Here is a 15,004-nt window from a genome sequence, read left to right on the forward strand (position 1 = left end):
AAAACACAGACAATGTTATCCTTATCCCTGTATTCTGATTTACCTTAATCCCACCCAATCGGCTTCATTCTTAATCTAATTGAAGCCTCATCTCTGTTTTGGTTTCTTTTAACAGTTGTTATAGGTACTCTATGCAGAACTCCAGCTCTAAGCCTAAAGTATCACACAGGTAGCCAAAGTTCCAGGGAAATATCAGGTTATACATATACAGTACAGCATCTCAAAATCTGGAAATAACATTTATAGCCAGACTAAATGTGACTGCTATAAGAGTTTATAATCTAGGTCCCGATTTTCTTATAAGTATATTCTAAAAGAGATCATACACTATTTGTTCTTTTGTTTCAGGCTTATTTTGCACCACATAACATCCCCAAGGTTGATTCACCTTGTTGTATGCCTTGCGAGCTCATTCCTTTCTGTAGCCGCACGATAGTCTATCATATGTATTTGCCACAGTTCACCATTCTACCTCTGAGTCAATGTATCCTTCAACCACCTCCATCCATCAGGAATCATGGATAATGTCCAAAGTCAACAATCTATGGCTCACATTATCCTCACTTAGTTGTACAATTATCAACACTCTCAATTTAGACAATTTTCATTGCTTCAAAGGAAAAAATAACCCATAAACACACTCTCATCAAACAGAAAATCCAAACCTCCCCTTATCTGTTGTCTTTCCCCCCAGTTATTTACCACTGGCATTGCTGTGGTACTACTGTTGATGTCTGTTAAATATAGGCCATAGCATGCAATGGCCCTTATACCCCTCTATTATTGACTCTTTGTACAGGATTCATACCTTTGAAGTAGTTCATGCAAGAACTTATGCTCTCGTAGTGTTAATCAGTGGAATACATGGCTCTTTACAAACCCTTCCAATAATGTTCACTTTCAATATGACAATATTACTTATAAACCCACTAATGAGCTGCCTTCACTTCTAACCATTCTCTTACACTTAAGTTCAACCTCATAAGCTAACTGGTCACCCATCTCTAGCTTCTGTGTATCTCTAGGTCCTTTGTATTCTACATTAGAAGCCTCTGAGTTCACCTTTACCAAAGTGATGATAGTGAAATCATACAGTATCTATCCTTTTGTGTCTGCCTTATTTCACTTGGCATTATGTCTTCAAGTTTCATTCACTTCCTTAATTTTAAGGTAAGGAAAAGGAGGTCCAGCCATATTAAATGATGTAGTTATTGCCAAACAGCCAGGAAGTGGCTAACTATAATTTTCCCAAACAGATGACATATGAGACAATTAGTGAATTAGAATAGAGTCAATGCACTAATTAACCCATTCTAGTTCGAGGTGATTTAATAGAGTGAGACACAGGATGAGTAAGTTTTAATGGGTGAGTTGAAGGAGGCTGGAGCATCCCAGCTCCAGTTGGCAAGGGAGGTTCCTGGATAGCCTGGAGGCACAGGGAATGCAGTTAGGATGGTGCCGTGAGCTGGGGAACTCATTTTACCTTCTTAGACCCTCCTGTCCTAATATTTCTAATAGCATGGAATATGTTTTTTATTTTATTTCATTTAAAAATGGAAGTCGTAGTTTCATTTTATTAGGACTTATCAACTGTTTCTTCAACTGGCTTCTCTGTCTTATCTCAAGAGCTAACTTCCCACTTTTCACTGTCTTTCTTCTTTTTAAACTTTCTTAACTTCCTGATTCTTCTGTTCCTTTATTATCTTTGCTATCTCCTGTTTACCAAAACCTTTGTTTCCTGGTGCCCGGTTTAAGGAAGCTCTTAGTTTATTCTAAAGTCCATCTTCTTCTCTCCCTTCCATGAAGGCTCAGATGCAATGTGTGTGAAAAAGGCACTGACGAAAATCAAATTTCCTACAGTCATGTCCTTCTCCGTAGAAAACAGGGTGTTACTGGTGTTTATCCGGCGTTTGTATCCAATTCTGTTATTGGTCAGGGTGGTTCCGAGACCTGTCAGTGACAGGCTTACCCACACTGTCAGGGCCTGCCCCTCCAGCCACCCCTGGGTTTGGACCTCACCTCACTGAAGGCAGCATCTGAGGGCCCGCAGCTATGCAATGATGGTATGATACCATTTAAAATGTATTTTAAAAGAAGATTTCTTTAGGCTTGAGATACGCAGCATTTGCACCCAGGGGAGCAGAGCAGAGTTGAGCGCAGCTTGGGGCACCTCCTGGCTGCGCAGCTGTGTCTAAGAAGGGGGACACCCGCCTTCAGCAATGGGATGCATCACTCACCCGGACCTTCTGACCTCCACTTTTCTGCCGCAGTTTGCGCCAGAGGCGGGGCAAGTCACACGGTGCATCGCAGGGTCTGTAAGGACTCGGTGAAACAAGCTGAGGCAGAAAATCAGGGGCCCCTACAAGACTTTGGACAGTGGCTAGGATGGAAGTAAAGCTACCAAAGGACCACTTCTGTGTCTATTTCGTTCGCCTTGACATGCATGGGCTGATTTATGAGGAAACCCCTGACACTTTGCCCCTGGTGCTCAGAATCAAAAGTTGAAAGGGTTGGAATCACCTTTTAGAGCATCAAAACATCTTCCTTTCACAGGTTCACCCTGCATCTCGCCCCAGCCCCGGTACCTCCAACCCTCTTCCCTCTGGCTGGCTCTCAGAGCTCTTTCTTTTTAACTTTTCATGCTGTGGTGACACAGGGAAAAGACCAGGAAAGGGAAGGATGGAAGGGGAACTCCGTGCAAAGGCCCCAGTTAGGTTTCTCCAGGCCTCCCAAAAGATTCTGGGGAATTCTAGCTCTTCCTTGAGGTAAGAGGTGGCAGCTCTGTGCCAGCATGTTGGCAGAAACTGGTGGAAAGTGAAAACGATTTGCACAATAACAATATCAAGATGAGAAACCCATTTCATCTGACCTGAGGCTGACACACTTTGTGGCGATTCTGGTTTTCCTTCGCAAATCGGGGATTTCAGGTTGGTGAATGCTGTAGTTGATTTGGTCAAAGCGTGTCCTTCAACAAGGGCTCCTGTGGTTTCAAGTTTGGTTAGACCAGGCCCAGCAGCCCCCATGTCCTCCTAGTAGCGGGGGCAGGGCCACCTCTCCACTAATCTTCCTGGAGCCATGGTTGTCCAAGTGTCCTGAAGGAGGGGCAGCAGGGAGCTTTCAGATTCTGTCCCAAATTGTCAAGAGCAGGCAGCCCCTTACTGCTCCCACACTGCCCGGCCATGCATGAATTCTGACTCCTCTGGGTCTGTCAGATGGGGCATCTGATCAGAGGAAGGAGAGACTCTGCCATTGGGCCAGGCACTGGCCTTTGCACACTCACCTGTATCATCTAGTGTGTCTTCACAAACATCATTCACCCGGTTATACAGGCTGGAAAACAGGTAACAGAGGGGTTAAGGAAACTGCCCACTTCTAGTGAGGCAGTGGCGGATGTGGGCCTGGCACCCAGCCCACGCTATCTGTAATGCTCAATTACCCAGGGGGAACCGTCATTCCAGCCAGGACAGGTGAGGCCAGAGGATGAGTTGTGGCTCAAGCAGGGGGAGTTGGAGGCTATGAAGGTCATGACTGGATCTGCTTCCTCCCAGACCAAGCAATGGGAACATTTTCCTTTCTCTCTTAGGCCACCCTTGTCTAAATTTTTCTTTCCAATTTATCCATCATGGGCCCATTCATATCTCATGCCTCTTACCATCTCCGGATATCTAGAATATTTGGTAACTTTTTTTTACTCCTGATGCCTTCCTTTTGATGTTCACAATATGTTATAATCATAATAGCTGATATTTATTGAGCACCTATTGTGTACAGTACTAGCACTATGCCATGCACTTTTTAAGTATTAACTCATTTGACCCTTATCCCCATTTCATATAGCAGGAACTTAAAATGCAGAAAGGCCAGCTTGCTCAAGATCCCCTAGGGCAGCAGTGGCAGAGCCAGGATTAAATTGCAAGCAGTCTGGCTCCAGAATTCCTACTTTTAACTTTTTACCCATGTTGTTCATTTCTAGGTAATGCCTGCAACCTCTGTAGTCAGCTTTCAGCTGCTTTAGCAGGTTGATAAGCAACAGGCCCAGAAATACCTTAACGGGAGAAAGTTCTGGGCTGTATGGGGGCCCCAGAAGGCATGCAGCACTTACTGTGGCATGGAAGAGGCTGCAGAGAGGAGTTCCCAATTCAACCTCATCAAGTCTAGTCCTGAAGGGGGTAATGCAGTCAAATAGCGCTGTGACAATGCATATAGTTAAGTCTGAACACACACACAAACATATGCATATGCACATTTGCATGTGCTCAATCTCTATTCTCCATATTTTGGTTCACTGAGCCCATTTCACCAGATAAGAATTTTGCAAGTTTTGTGCATTTTGTTCTAGGCCCTGAACTTCTCTGTATTTTGTCCTCTGAAGTTGCATTTGCTGCCTCCACTTATTTTGTCTCCCTAAGCCAGGGAAAATCCACAATCCATTTAACAGCTGCCTTGGACAGCTCACCCACTCAAAAAGTTTGCTTCTGCCTTTTGCTGACATTAGTGAGCCTTTGACCTGGTTTAGAGTGCCCTCTCATGAATGACACAACAGCCTCACCTTACAACAAAATGAAGTAAGCCAGGAAGCTAGTTCAACCCTGCATCACAGGTTAAGGGCTTGACATCCTCTTCATTGTTCTGCCTTGCTGGTACCATTCCATCTTCTCCTTGTACTTGCTGATCTTTTATTTTTACTTTTTTTTTTTGGTACATGGATTGGGAATCAAAACCTGGGTCTCCCATGTGGCAGACCACTCAACCACCCACGTACTCATCTGCTAGTTTTAAAAACATAGAGCAGTACTGCTTAGTTGGAGGAGTCCATCATTTATTAGTTAGCTATTTTCCCTGGCAACCCGTTGCTGGAGCTGAAACCAGATTCAAAATCAATATGGAAATGTGCTGGTTATGAAACTGTTGTGTACCCAGAAAAGCCAAATTCATTATTCCTAATTCAATACTGCTGAGTAGGATCTTTTTTATTAAGTTGTTTCCATGGAGAAGTGACCCACTCAATAGTGGGTGGGACGTTTGGATTAAATGGTTTCCATGGAGATGTGTCTCTACCCATTCAAGGTAGGTACCTTACTGGGGCCCTTTAAGGGGAAACATTTTGGAAAAAGCTTCAGAGCTGACACAGACAAGAGACCTTTGGAGATGCAGAAAGAAAACACCCAGGGGGAAGCAGCATGAAATCAGAAGCCAAAGACCCCAGCAGACATCAGCCAGTGCCTTCCCAGCTGACAGAGGTGTTCCGGACCCACCAGCCTTTCTTGAGTCAAGGTATCTTTCTCTGGATGCCTTAGTTTAGACATTTTTACAGCTTTAGAACTGTAAACTTGCAACTTAATAAATTCCTTTTTAAAAACCCGTTCCATTTCTGGTATATTACATTCTGGCAGCTTTAACAAGTTAATACATGGAAACACTGAAAGTGCCCATTTGTATGGGCATTTTAAGGTGGAGCAGGTCTCCAAATCAAATCTATATCCTAAGAATTATTAGTCTGATCAACTTAGACACAAAGAATTCTAAAAGAGGGCTGCAGCACCAAGGCAGAACTGACTTCAGAAAACTCCCAAGGCAGCCAGAAGCAGAGCTGGGACCACATGGGGTCCAACACCTGGGTCCTTTCTTTTCCCTGTGTTGTCACCATCCCACCCACACCCCAAATATCTTCCCTGGTCAGAGAACAATAGTAGTGCTTTCATCAGTTGACTTATTTGAGATGCTAAAAAACGATGGTATACCCAGGCCCCCACAAACCAGATAGCTTAGATCCCCAAATGCTCTAGCTTGGAAATGTCTGAAAAGCATCCAGAAATGAGGTGGAGGGTCGCGAGAGCTTCTCCTCCTTAGAAGGACAGGAGTTGTGACTTATATAACTAAATAGTGGTGCCCATCAATTCTTGAAAAGAAGCATCTGTGGCTTTTGTTTTACTGGCAAGAAAAGTATTCTTCTTGAATCAGAGAAAAGACTGAAACTACCTGGAAAAATCCCATAGGACAGAGATGTGAGAATTCAAATTAATGATGTATTTAGGGTCTCCCAACTTTTACATTATTGAAATTCTTTTAAATTTTAAGCAAAAGGAGGTATACCGTGGGTGGGACCTGGTTACCTTGTTCTACTTTCAGTGGAACCAGGCTAGATTCTTGCTTTAATTCACATATATATAACTGACTATATTAGTTTCCCAGCCGCTAAAATAAACACCATGTAATAGGTTAGCTTAAATGGAATTTATTGGCTCATGGTTATGAGGGTAGAAGTCCAAAATCAAGGCATCAGCAAGGTAATGCTCTTCCCCCAGGTACTGCGGCCTTCTGGGACTGGCTGCGGGTGATCCTTGGAATTTGTCTTTTCCATTACATGGTGGTGTCTTCTCCTTTATTTTCCCCAGTTCTGTTGATTTGCAACTTCTGGCTGCTCCCCATTGCTTCCCTCTGTGTCCTTCTCCATAAAGTCTCCAAGGAAAGTTGCAAGACCCATCCTGATTCAGTTAGGCACATCTTAGCTAAATGGTATCCCCTCAAAAGGCCCTATTTACAGTGGGCTCACACCCATAGTAATGGATGCAGATTTAAAAACATTCTTCTGGGGTATATAGCTCCAAGCCACTACACTGACACTCACACTTTTTGCATTAATAAATAACTTAATCGTATTTAATCCATGAGTTATTTCACCTTGGAAGTGAGTTTGTAAAGCTTTTTCTTATGCTAAATTTACCTGCCAATTTATGCTTTCTTCGAGGTAAAGTGGCCCTTGGTTCTGGTCTCTAGATGGTATTACCATTCTCAACAGGCGGTAGGAGAGTTGCCCTAAAGCATAGTGGATAACGGGAAAAAGCCAGACTGGGAGAGACGATTAATTTGCCAACTCCCTCCAGGAAGGCACCGTGACTTTTCTTCCCACATAGTGCCTTGCACGCATCAGTAACTGTTTTTGATTAAAAGAAATAAAATCAGTTGCCTTTATATTTTTACTAGTTCAGCGAGAATCTTCACTTATCAAAATGAGAGCTGAAGTGAATAACCAGAGAGTGGCTTAACTGAAAAGATTTTTGTAATCATGGTCCAAAGTAAACGGTAGTGTTATCAGGGCTGGGCACATCTGCCTCAGTGCGTTGCACAATTTAAGATGCAATTGTGCCTGATAATATTTAAGATGCCACTAATTATTTCCTCAGGACCCGACCTCTACCTGTTAAAAACTAGTTGTAAAAAGAATAATTTTTTCCTGTTTATATATCCCTCACCAATTTTGTATTCTATGTATATAAATTTAGAGTTTCTGAATGTATTTATTAGGGTTCTTGCATAATGGTTAAGAGCATGGATACAGATGGGAACTGGAGCAGACTGAATCCCTCCTTTAAGAAATCAGATGGGAAATACAGTAAGAAGATATGTGACTTGATGGTATGAATTATTCCCAGTTACTTTTTAGGTTAGATCTGAGCAGCTGCAGTAAACACAGGGTTTAACAGTGTACTCATTTATAATTTGAGGAACTGAGTATTAATCTTATGAGTGTTTATAGGATTTTGGAAAATAAAAGATTTGCTTCTTTGAGGCACATCATTTTACAGTGTGGCTAATGCCAGTTTGTAAAATAATAGATATAAATATACTTCAAAATTAAAGTAAGGAAATCAAGAGTCGTTTGGATTTGGCTGTATAGAAGCTGCCAGTGATTGAAAAAGCAGTTTCAGAGATGGGAAATGAAGCATCCTGAATCCCTAAGAGATTAGATTGGGAAATAAAGTAAGAAAGTATTTGATGATAGTTGGGAGAGATGGTAGAGCAAAGCAATGACTTATTCAAGATAGAGGTCTCTATGAATATTTGAAAGCAGAACGGAAGAGATGAAGAACGAGAGATTAAAGCTTTGGGGAGATTGAAGATAAACCCTGAAAAGAGTTCTTAGGAGGCAAAAAAGCAAAAGGGCAAGGCAAAGGGGAGTCACTAGCATCAAATCCTGATAACAGCTCTCCCTTTTGATACCTTGAACTCTTTTGGTTTTAAATATTTTGGAATTTCTGGAAGTCTTGGGATACTTAAAAGAACTTGAAAGTTCCATTTCCTATATTGCTCATTTTATAGAGGAAACAAGTAATGGCAAACTGAGGATTGGGACCATTTTCTCCTGGTGCAGTGTCTTTGAACATAACCACAGTGCTTAGCACATTGTCATTAAATTGTGACATGTCATTATTTGCTTAGTGCCATTCTTCCCTGGTATACATTAAAGTGTTCAAGTGGAGGGCCCATAGATGCCCTGTATCCCAGTAACTCATACACAGCCAAGCACATAAGAGCTCAGTAAATATATTTGCTAAATGGATGACTAACTGAATGAATGAACGAATGAATGAATGAATGGGCTCTCCCACAGAAAATAAACTTAGATTCAGGGAGATAACTCAGGGTGTGAATAATTCTCTGGAAGTGAATCAGGCATTTTAGCAAGCACATTACTTCTTTAAATACTATTTGGTAAATGACCCCGGAATATTCTTGAATGCATTCCCAGTGCCTTAAAAGAAATCGCATCCATCCCCCAGAGCTATCGTTGAAGTCCACAGAAGAATCTGTCCCTTGAGTGCAGAGTAGAAACTAGCGTACAATGCAGCATGCAACATGTTCACACTTTTTGTACTGACTTAATGGCAATTTTCTTAAACAGAAACAATGGTAAGGGTTTTTTTTTTCAGGCTAATTAAGATTGTAAAAGATTTATAGTTGAGTCTGGTACCATTACTGCTAACTACAACTATTATCCTATACTTTTTCTTTCGGTTCAATCGATGTATTTACAAATTTGTGCAATATTTTGGTTGTAATGTAGCTGGGCTACTCTGTCGACTTTTATTTTTAAGTTTTTTTCACTGAAAAACTTTAATACTCACCAAAAGCTTTAAGATCCAGGATCTTGATGGCACAGTACATAGACTATACTCCATAAATATTGAATAACTGGTGATTGATAGAATTAACATGGCTTTAAGGTTAAAAGTGGTGTCATTACCATCATTTCATTTCACCCTCATATCAACTTTGTGAGATTGTTGTCATCTCCATTTTACAAATGAGAATTTTAAGGCTTGGGAATGTTGAGCCACTTGGCCAGCTTAACTAACCTAGTGTCTGCAGCTCAAACCCAAGCCTTTTGATTCTCTGAGCCTAGTCATTTCTCTTATCTGATGCTGCTTCTAGTTCTGATTTCTCTCTCTCTCTCTCTTTCTCTTTTTCCCTTCCATCAGGAAATGATGAACAGAAGCCCTCGACAGAATGGCTCCTCATTGTGCTGATGGCAACCCTCTGCTTTGCCTTGTTAATATTCTCACTCATCTGTAGAATGTAGGTATTTAAATTCGAATGCTTCCAGTGGGGTCTGAGTATTGAATTTGTACAGTCTTGCTAGGTTTCCACTAGCTGGAGGGTTCTGGTTATTGGGTAGAAGGAAGGCTCACAGACAGCCTTTCCAAGTTAGGTGCTACCCAAACCAAAAGTGAGAAAAGCCAGTAGGTAATTTATAGAAACTGGACAAGGCACTTCACAGCCCTCAGCCATGTTACCTCCTTTGGCAGCCTGTTAATTTCTGTAAAGCTTTTTATATTCATGTCCTTTTGATTCCTTCACTGACTTCTGTTCAGCCCTAGGTTGTCTTTGTTAAGCTACCAGCATGGGCCTTTTACACCTCCGGTCAAGCAAGGCGACCTGCCAGGGGCTGAAATCACTACAATGTCTCCCACGGTGTTATCCCCAATTTCCAGGGGCCGACCCCCACTGGGGCCTTCTGTGGAGGCTCGCTCACTCTTGTTTGTGACTAGCCCCTGCTCCAGAGTGGCTCATTGTTCTTAAGTCAAATACAGATTCTAGAAATGTCCTTTGGATCAGGTGTCCTATCCTCCCAAGCCTGCAAACGGCCCCAGAAACGCTCCCCATCCATTTAGCGTCCAGGCAGGCAAAGTGCCGTTCAGGAGGTTTAAGAATATGTTCTGTCTTACTCTTTTGTAATTGAGGAAATGGCTTATTTTAAACAGCTTCACTATTATAAATATATTACAATGGCATCTATGAGCTGGTGGCAGGGGGTTAGGGGGTGGGGTGAGCAATTCCAAGGAGAGGAGGAAGAACGTAAACTTTGTGAGCTAGCACGGGTTGGGGAGGTGCCACCCACGTGACACACGACCCGTCTTCAGGAATCAGGCTTGGTGATATGAGCAGAGATGAAGCAATTACCATGCCATTTCTCTAATGATTCAGAAGCTACGTCAGAGACTTGCAGTACCCCAAGATCTTCAATTATTACAACATAGATCTTTGGAAGTTGTGGTCAATAAAGATTCTGAATTGACAAAGCGATGGATCCGAGAATTGTCTAGGTCAATTTTCAGAGTAGACATTTAGGGATAAGAAAGGATATTCTGCTTGCCACCTTATGCCCTTCTTTACTCTGTTTTCAGTTGTCACTTATGGACCAAGCTGTTTCCACCAGTTCCAGCACCAAAAAGCGATATTAAAGATCTCTTTGTAAGCACCAACTATGAGGTAATGTTGAAGGTTCTCATGATATGTCATATATCCCCAGGTTTGGAGTCCTTCCCAAGGAACTGCCCTTCATTTTCCATATTGTAAGGCAGGGTTTTTGCCCAGGTGGCCAGGAGTCTTCCTGTTACTGTCACTCTGCTCTCTGGGCAGCTGGTCTGTTTGTCTGTGTGTATGTGTATTACTGTCATTACATACTGGGAAGGTCTTACTCAATCATGCGTATCCTTGTGAGTCAGACTTGAATTTTAACTTCATATCAGCCATCTCTTAACTGACCTTCTCAACTTCCTCCCATTCTGTCAGCCCCGATTTCCTTTTCTGTACAGCAAGGGTCAAAGATCAGATGGTTCAAGGTCTGCTTAGCTCTAACATTTCAAGAATCCGTGTTTCTTTTCCTGGGTACCCTAATCAACAAAGACTTTTCAGGGGAAAGTTAGATTATTATCATAAAGAGCCAGAGAGAAGGCATATAATGATTTCCCAGTATGCATTTTCTTAGGCTGTATTCACCATTCAGAGCACTTAGGCTAAACTAAATGGTAATTTGCCTATGCAATCTGATTGTCCAGCACCATTTATTGAAAACAAACCATTTCCCCAATGAATTTACATTGGCAACTTTGTCAAAAATCAATTGTCCCTAAACGTGTGGGTCTATTTCTGAACCCTATCCAGTGTCATTCATCTATTGTCTGTCTTTACACCAACATCATACTGTCCTGATTACTGTGGCTTTTAAATAAACCTTGAGATCAGGTAGGGTATAGCCTTCAAAACAATATTTTCTTTTTTAAAGTTGTCTTGTCTACTGTTGTTTCTTTGTCTTTCCATATTAATTCTAGAGTCAGCTTTTCAGCTTCCACAAAAAAGACTGTTGGGATTTGATTGGGATTGTGTTAAATTATAGATTAATTTGGGAGAAGCGACATCTTAACGATGTCTTCTGATCTGTGGACATGGGGTATCTCTCCATTTGGTTAGGTTTCCTTTAATTTCTCTCTGCAATATTTTGTCATTTTTAGTGTGTAGTTCTTGCACATCTTCTGACTAATTTATCCCTAAATCAGTAGTGATTTAGATTAGGGCTCAGGAAACTTTGTCTGTAAAGAGCCAGATAATAAACATTTGGGGGCCAAATGGTTCTGTGGCATCTACTTAACTCTGCCATTGTAGCTAGAAAGTAGCCTTAGATGACATGCAAGTGAATGACTATGGCTGTGTTCCAAGAAAACTTTATTTACAAAAAACCCCTTCCATGTGACAAACTGGATTTGGCCCATGGACCATAGTTTTGTCACCTCTGATTTAGATCAAGCAAATTTCTTGATCGAACAATTCAGTTCTCTCTCTGATTAATTCATGATTAGATGGGCTAACTGGTGACTGATTATCGAGGACAGGAAAGGGCAGATTATAAGCGGGACTTTTTTTTTTTTTGAATGGGCAGGCACCGGAAATCGAACCCGGGTCTCCAGGATGACAGGCAAGACGTCTGCTGAGCCACCATGGCCCGCCCCTAGGAAAGGGTAGAATGAACTCACCAGAATAGTTAACTTCAATAAGCTGTGACCTTTCTTTAGAGTTTGCAGTTTTGGTGTTTGGAGTGATCATAGACAATGATGGTTACTAACCTAGTGATGCAGAAAATTGACGCTGGTGAAAGAATCACTATCCCCACGGCTGGATCCTTGCTTTCTTCACTATCAGGGAAGCAGCCTGTCTGCTGTGCTAACCCTTAGCTTTCCTGCAGTGAGAGCGGGTCCAGTGTGCAGATTTGTTCTGGGCCATCTGAACATGTGCCGTCATGGCCCTCTTTCTCGAGCAGCCACAACCCTGAGAAATCACATTTGACTTAACCAGCAGCTTCAAGTAATTTGTCCTGGCTGCTTAATGGAACATCTTAATGCTGTTATCCAATTTCCCTATAGAACCCCAAAAGATTTCCTTTAATATTCTGAGGCTGGTGAGAGAAACTGGCTTAAGAGCTTATTGTACGAGCTGGTGGTTTGTTTTTAATAAAAATCAAGTCAAGTGTGCATAATAACTCGGGATAGCAAGGTGTTTTCAGAGTAAGCTAAGGATTGATGTCAGAGCTCAGAGCTTCCTAGCTTCTTGGGCCAACTTACTCTCTCCTCACATTACAGAGTTTTGTGTAAAAAAAATAAGCCAATATGAAGGAGAGGAGTGAGGGGAGCAGGGAGAGGAGAAGAGAGAGATTGAGAGAGAAACCCATTGAGAGGGACAGAAAGACTGAGATAGAGACAGAGACAGGAGGAGGAGGAGGAAGAGAGGAAGAAGGGTGAGGGGAGAGGGAAAATGAAGTATTGGCGGGCACTGGCAGCTGGATGGCTTAAACTTCTCACCTTAAAGAGGATGCAAGTGTGTGCTGAGCTGACCAAAGCTGGGCCACGTGTGCTGGTGTCCAGTCTCTACCTCCAGTGGCAAAGCTGTCTGACCCACTCTTTGGGCCTCTGCTCCTGGGACAATATGGACAGTGAGTGCTAGGGTGGTGGTGGTTTGGCAATGCAAGTGCCAGTCCAAACAACGGGGAAGCATCCAGCTAGTAGAGAAGGAATCCCTCTTCTTCTTCTTTTTTTTTTTCTTGTATGCTGTATGGTGGGGGAGGTGGCGGGTGGGGGGGTCACGTTTCGTATTTTTTCCATGTGAGTATCCCCTTATTGCAGCACCATTTGTTAACTTTTCTTTGTTCTTGTTTGGTTTTTTCGTTTTTTGGGGGAAGTGCATGGGTCAGGACTTGAGCCCAGGTCTCCTGCATGGCAGGTGAGAATTCTGCCACTGAACTACCCTCACATCCCCGGAATCCCTCTACTTTTAATTACATTTCAAACCTCTGAGCTTGGTATGGGTATCCCAAGTCCTGGGGTTTGGAGGAGATTGGCCACCTGAGGGCTCTGGGTTTCTTTTTCAGACCTCAGTTAGAAATTGCTTTGTAATGTAAGAGACAGATGCTTGGAGTTGGGAACAGGGGGTGGGGGGGAGCTGGCCTAAATTGGATTACTTTAAAACATCTTAGACTGAGTTTTCAATTTATTAGAGACTGGTTTCCTGCTATTCTTTGTTTCTAAAAGAACAGAGAAGGTTCTCTTAAACATGAAGTAGATGACAGTTGAGGTAAAGAGCTCATCACTGCATACTAATGCATAGCATAGTGTTTAGGGTAGACTAGCTATTAAGAATGTATTGAATGAGTAAGTTAGGTAAAGAAAAGTTTTTTTATTATAAATTTTAATTTTTATCAACATTAATTATAACTGTTAAAATTGAACAGAACAAATGTCCAACTTTAGGGAAATAGTGTAGTACCTTATGGATGGAATGTTGTAGAGTTATTGAAAATGATGCATCTGAAAAACCTAGACCAATAGGCTTTAAAATATGCCTCACAGAAATTAATTTATAACATCATGCTGTGCTTGGCAGAGAGTTTATGGGTGATTTTCTTCTTCCTATTTGATTTTCCACCTTCTCTTCAGTGAACATTTACTATTTCGATAAGAAAAACAGACTAAAAGAAGAAAGCCGATTATAAAGCATACACAGAAATGAAATTTCTTTAAAAGACATGTAAGGAAGAATGTTTTGTTTTGCAGAAAACTGGTTCCGGTGAAACAGAAACTGAAGTTGTAAGTTATGTGGAAGAGCCTGGATTTGAAATTCTGGAAGACTCTGTGTTTTGATTGTCACTGTGGCAATCTCAAAATGAACTCATACTCACATGCCTGAGTGATAAGATGAACAGGAACTGCTTTTTCTAGGCTATAGGGTTTCAGAATTTCCTGAACATTCTGTTTAGCGGTAAGGCAATATAGTTGAATGTACCAGTCCGATCTCTTTTAGTAGTTAAGATATTTCACGAGTATCTCCTCAGTCACAGCAGGGGGACTTGAGGAATCTGAGCATTCTGCCATGGTGTCTCTCTCCATGCTATACAGGGTAGCACCTGCTCAACTGCCCATTTTGTGAACTGCATTACTTACCTCAGACATCTTTTGCAAAAGAGATTGTCTTGTTTATTTGTTTGGTGTTTTTTTTGGCTAACATCAACTGTGGTGCCAGTTTGGCTGCTTAAGCTGCCAATGGCAGCGCTTGGCTAAGAACTCAGGAAGAAAGCATTTTGCATCAGGTTAGAGTGAATTATGAGCTTGGTTTCAAGACTGTCTTTTCAACAGCAAGTGGGAGCCATAAATGCATGTGCTTTTTTTGCTCTCAGAATACTTTTAAGTATTGTTGTGTGTGTGTGTGTGTGTGTGTGTGAGTGAGAGAGAGAGAGAGAGAATGAGTTGGGGTGGGGGGGAAGGTGAATGGGGAGGGGGAAGGCAATTTCTGGCTCCATATGTCTGATCTAGGTAGCACCATTTGAGTCAAACTAATTCGAAAATAAAAAAAATTTAGACCTCTGTCCTTACCAAAAGAGAGGATAGGATATTGCTGG

At 41.9% G+C, this 15,004-nt stretch overlaps 1 protein-coding gene across 3 annotated transcripts in view; it reads left to right on the forward strand.

Moving 5' to 3' along the window:
* The window catches only part of IL5RA (interleukin 5 receptor subunit alpha), a 38,741-nt gene extending 23,911 nt beyond the window's left edge, over positions 1-14,830 (forward strand). For all 3 annotated transcript variants that reach the window (XM_077128660.1, XM_077128661.1, XM_077128659.1), the window contains 3 exons: positions 9,261-9,357; positions 10,467-10,551; positions 14,163-14,830. In XM_077128660.1, coding sequence (XP_076984775.1) covers positions 9,261-9,357; positions 10,467-10,551; positions 14,163-14,249 — 269 coding nt within the window. In that variant the 3' untranslated portion in view covers positions 14,250-14,830. The remainder of the gene's footprint in view (positions 1-9,260; positions 9,358-10,466; positions 10,552-14,162) is intronic.
* The last annotated feature ends 174 nt before the right edge of the window (positions 14,831-15,004 follow it).

Source organism: Tamandua tetradactyla, chromosome 15 (genome assembly GCF_023851605.1).
Source record: "Tamandua tetradactyla isolate mTamTet1 chromosome 15, mTamTet1.pri, whole genome shotgun sequence".
NCBI classification, from domain to species: domain Eukaryota; kingdom Metazoa; phylum Chordata; class Mammalia; order Pilosa; family Myrmecophagidae; genus Tamandua; species Tamandua tetradactyla.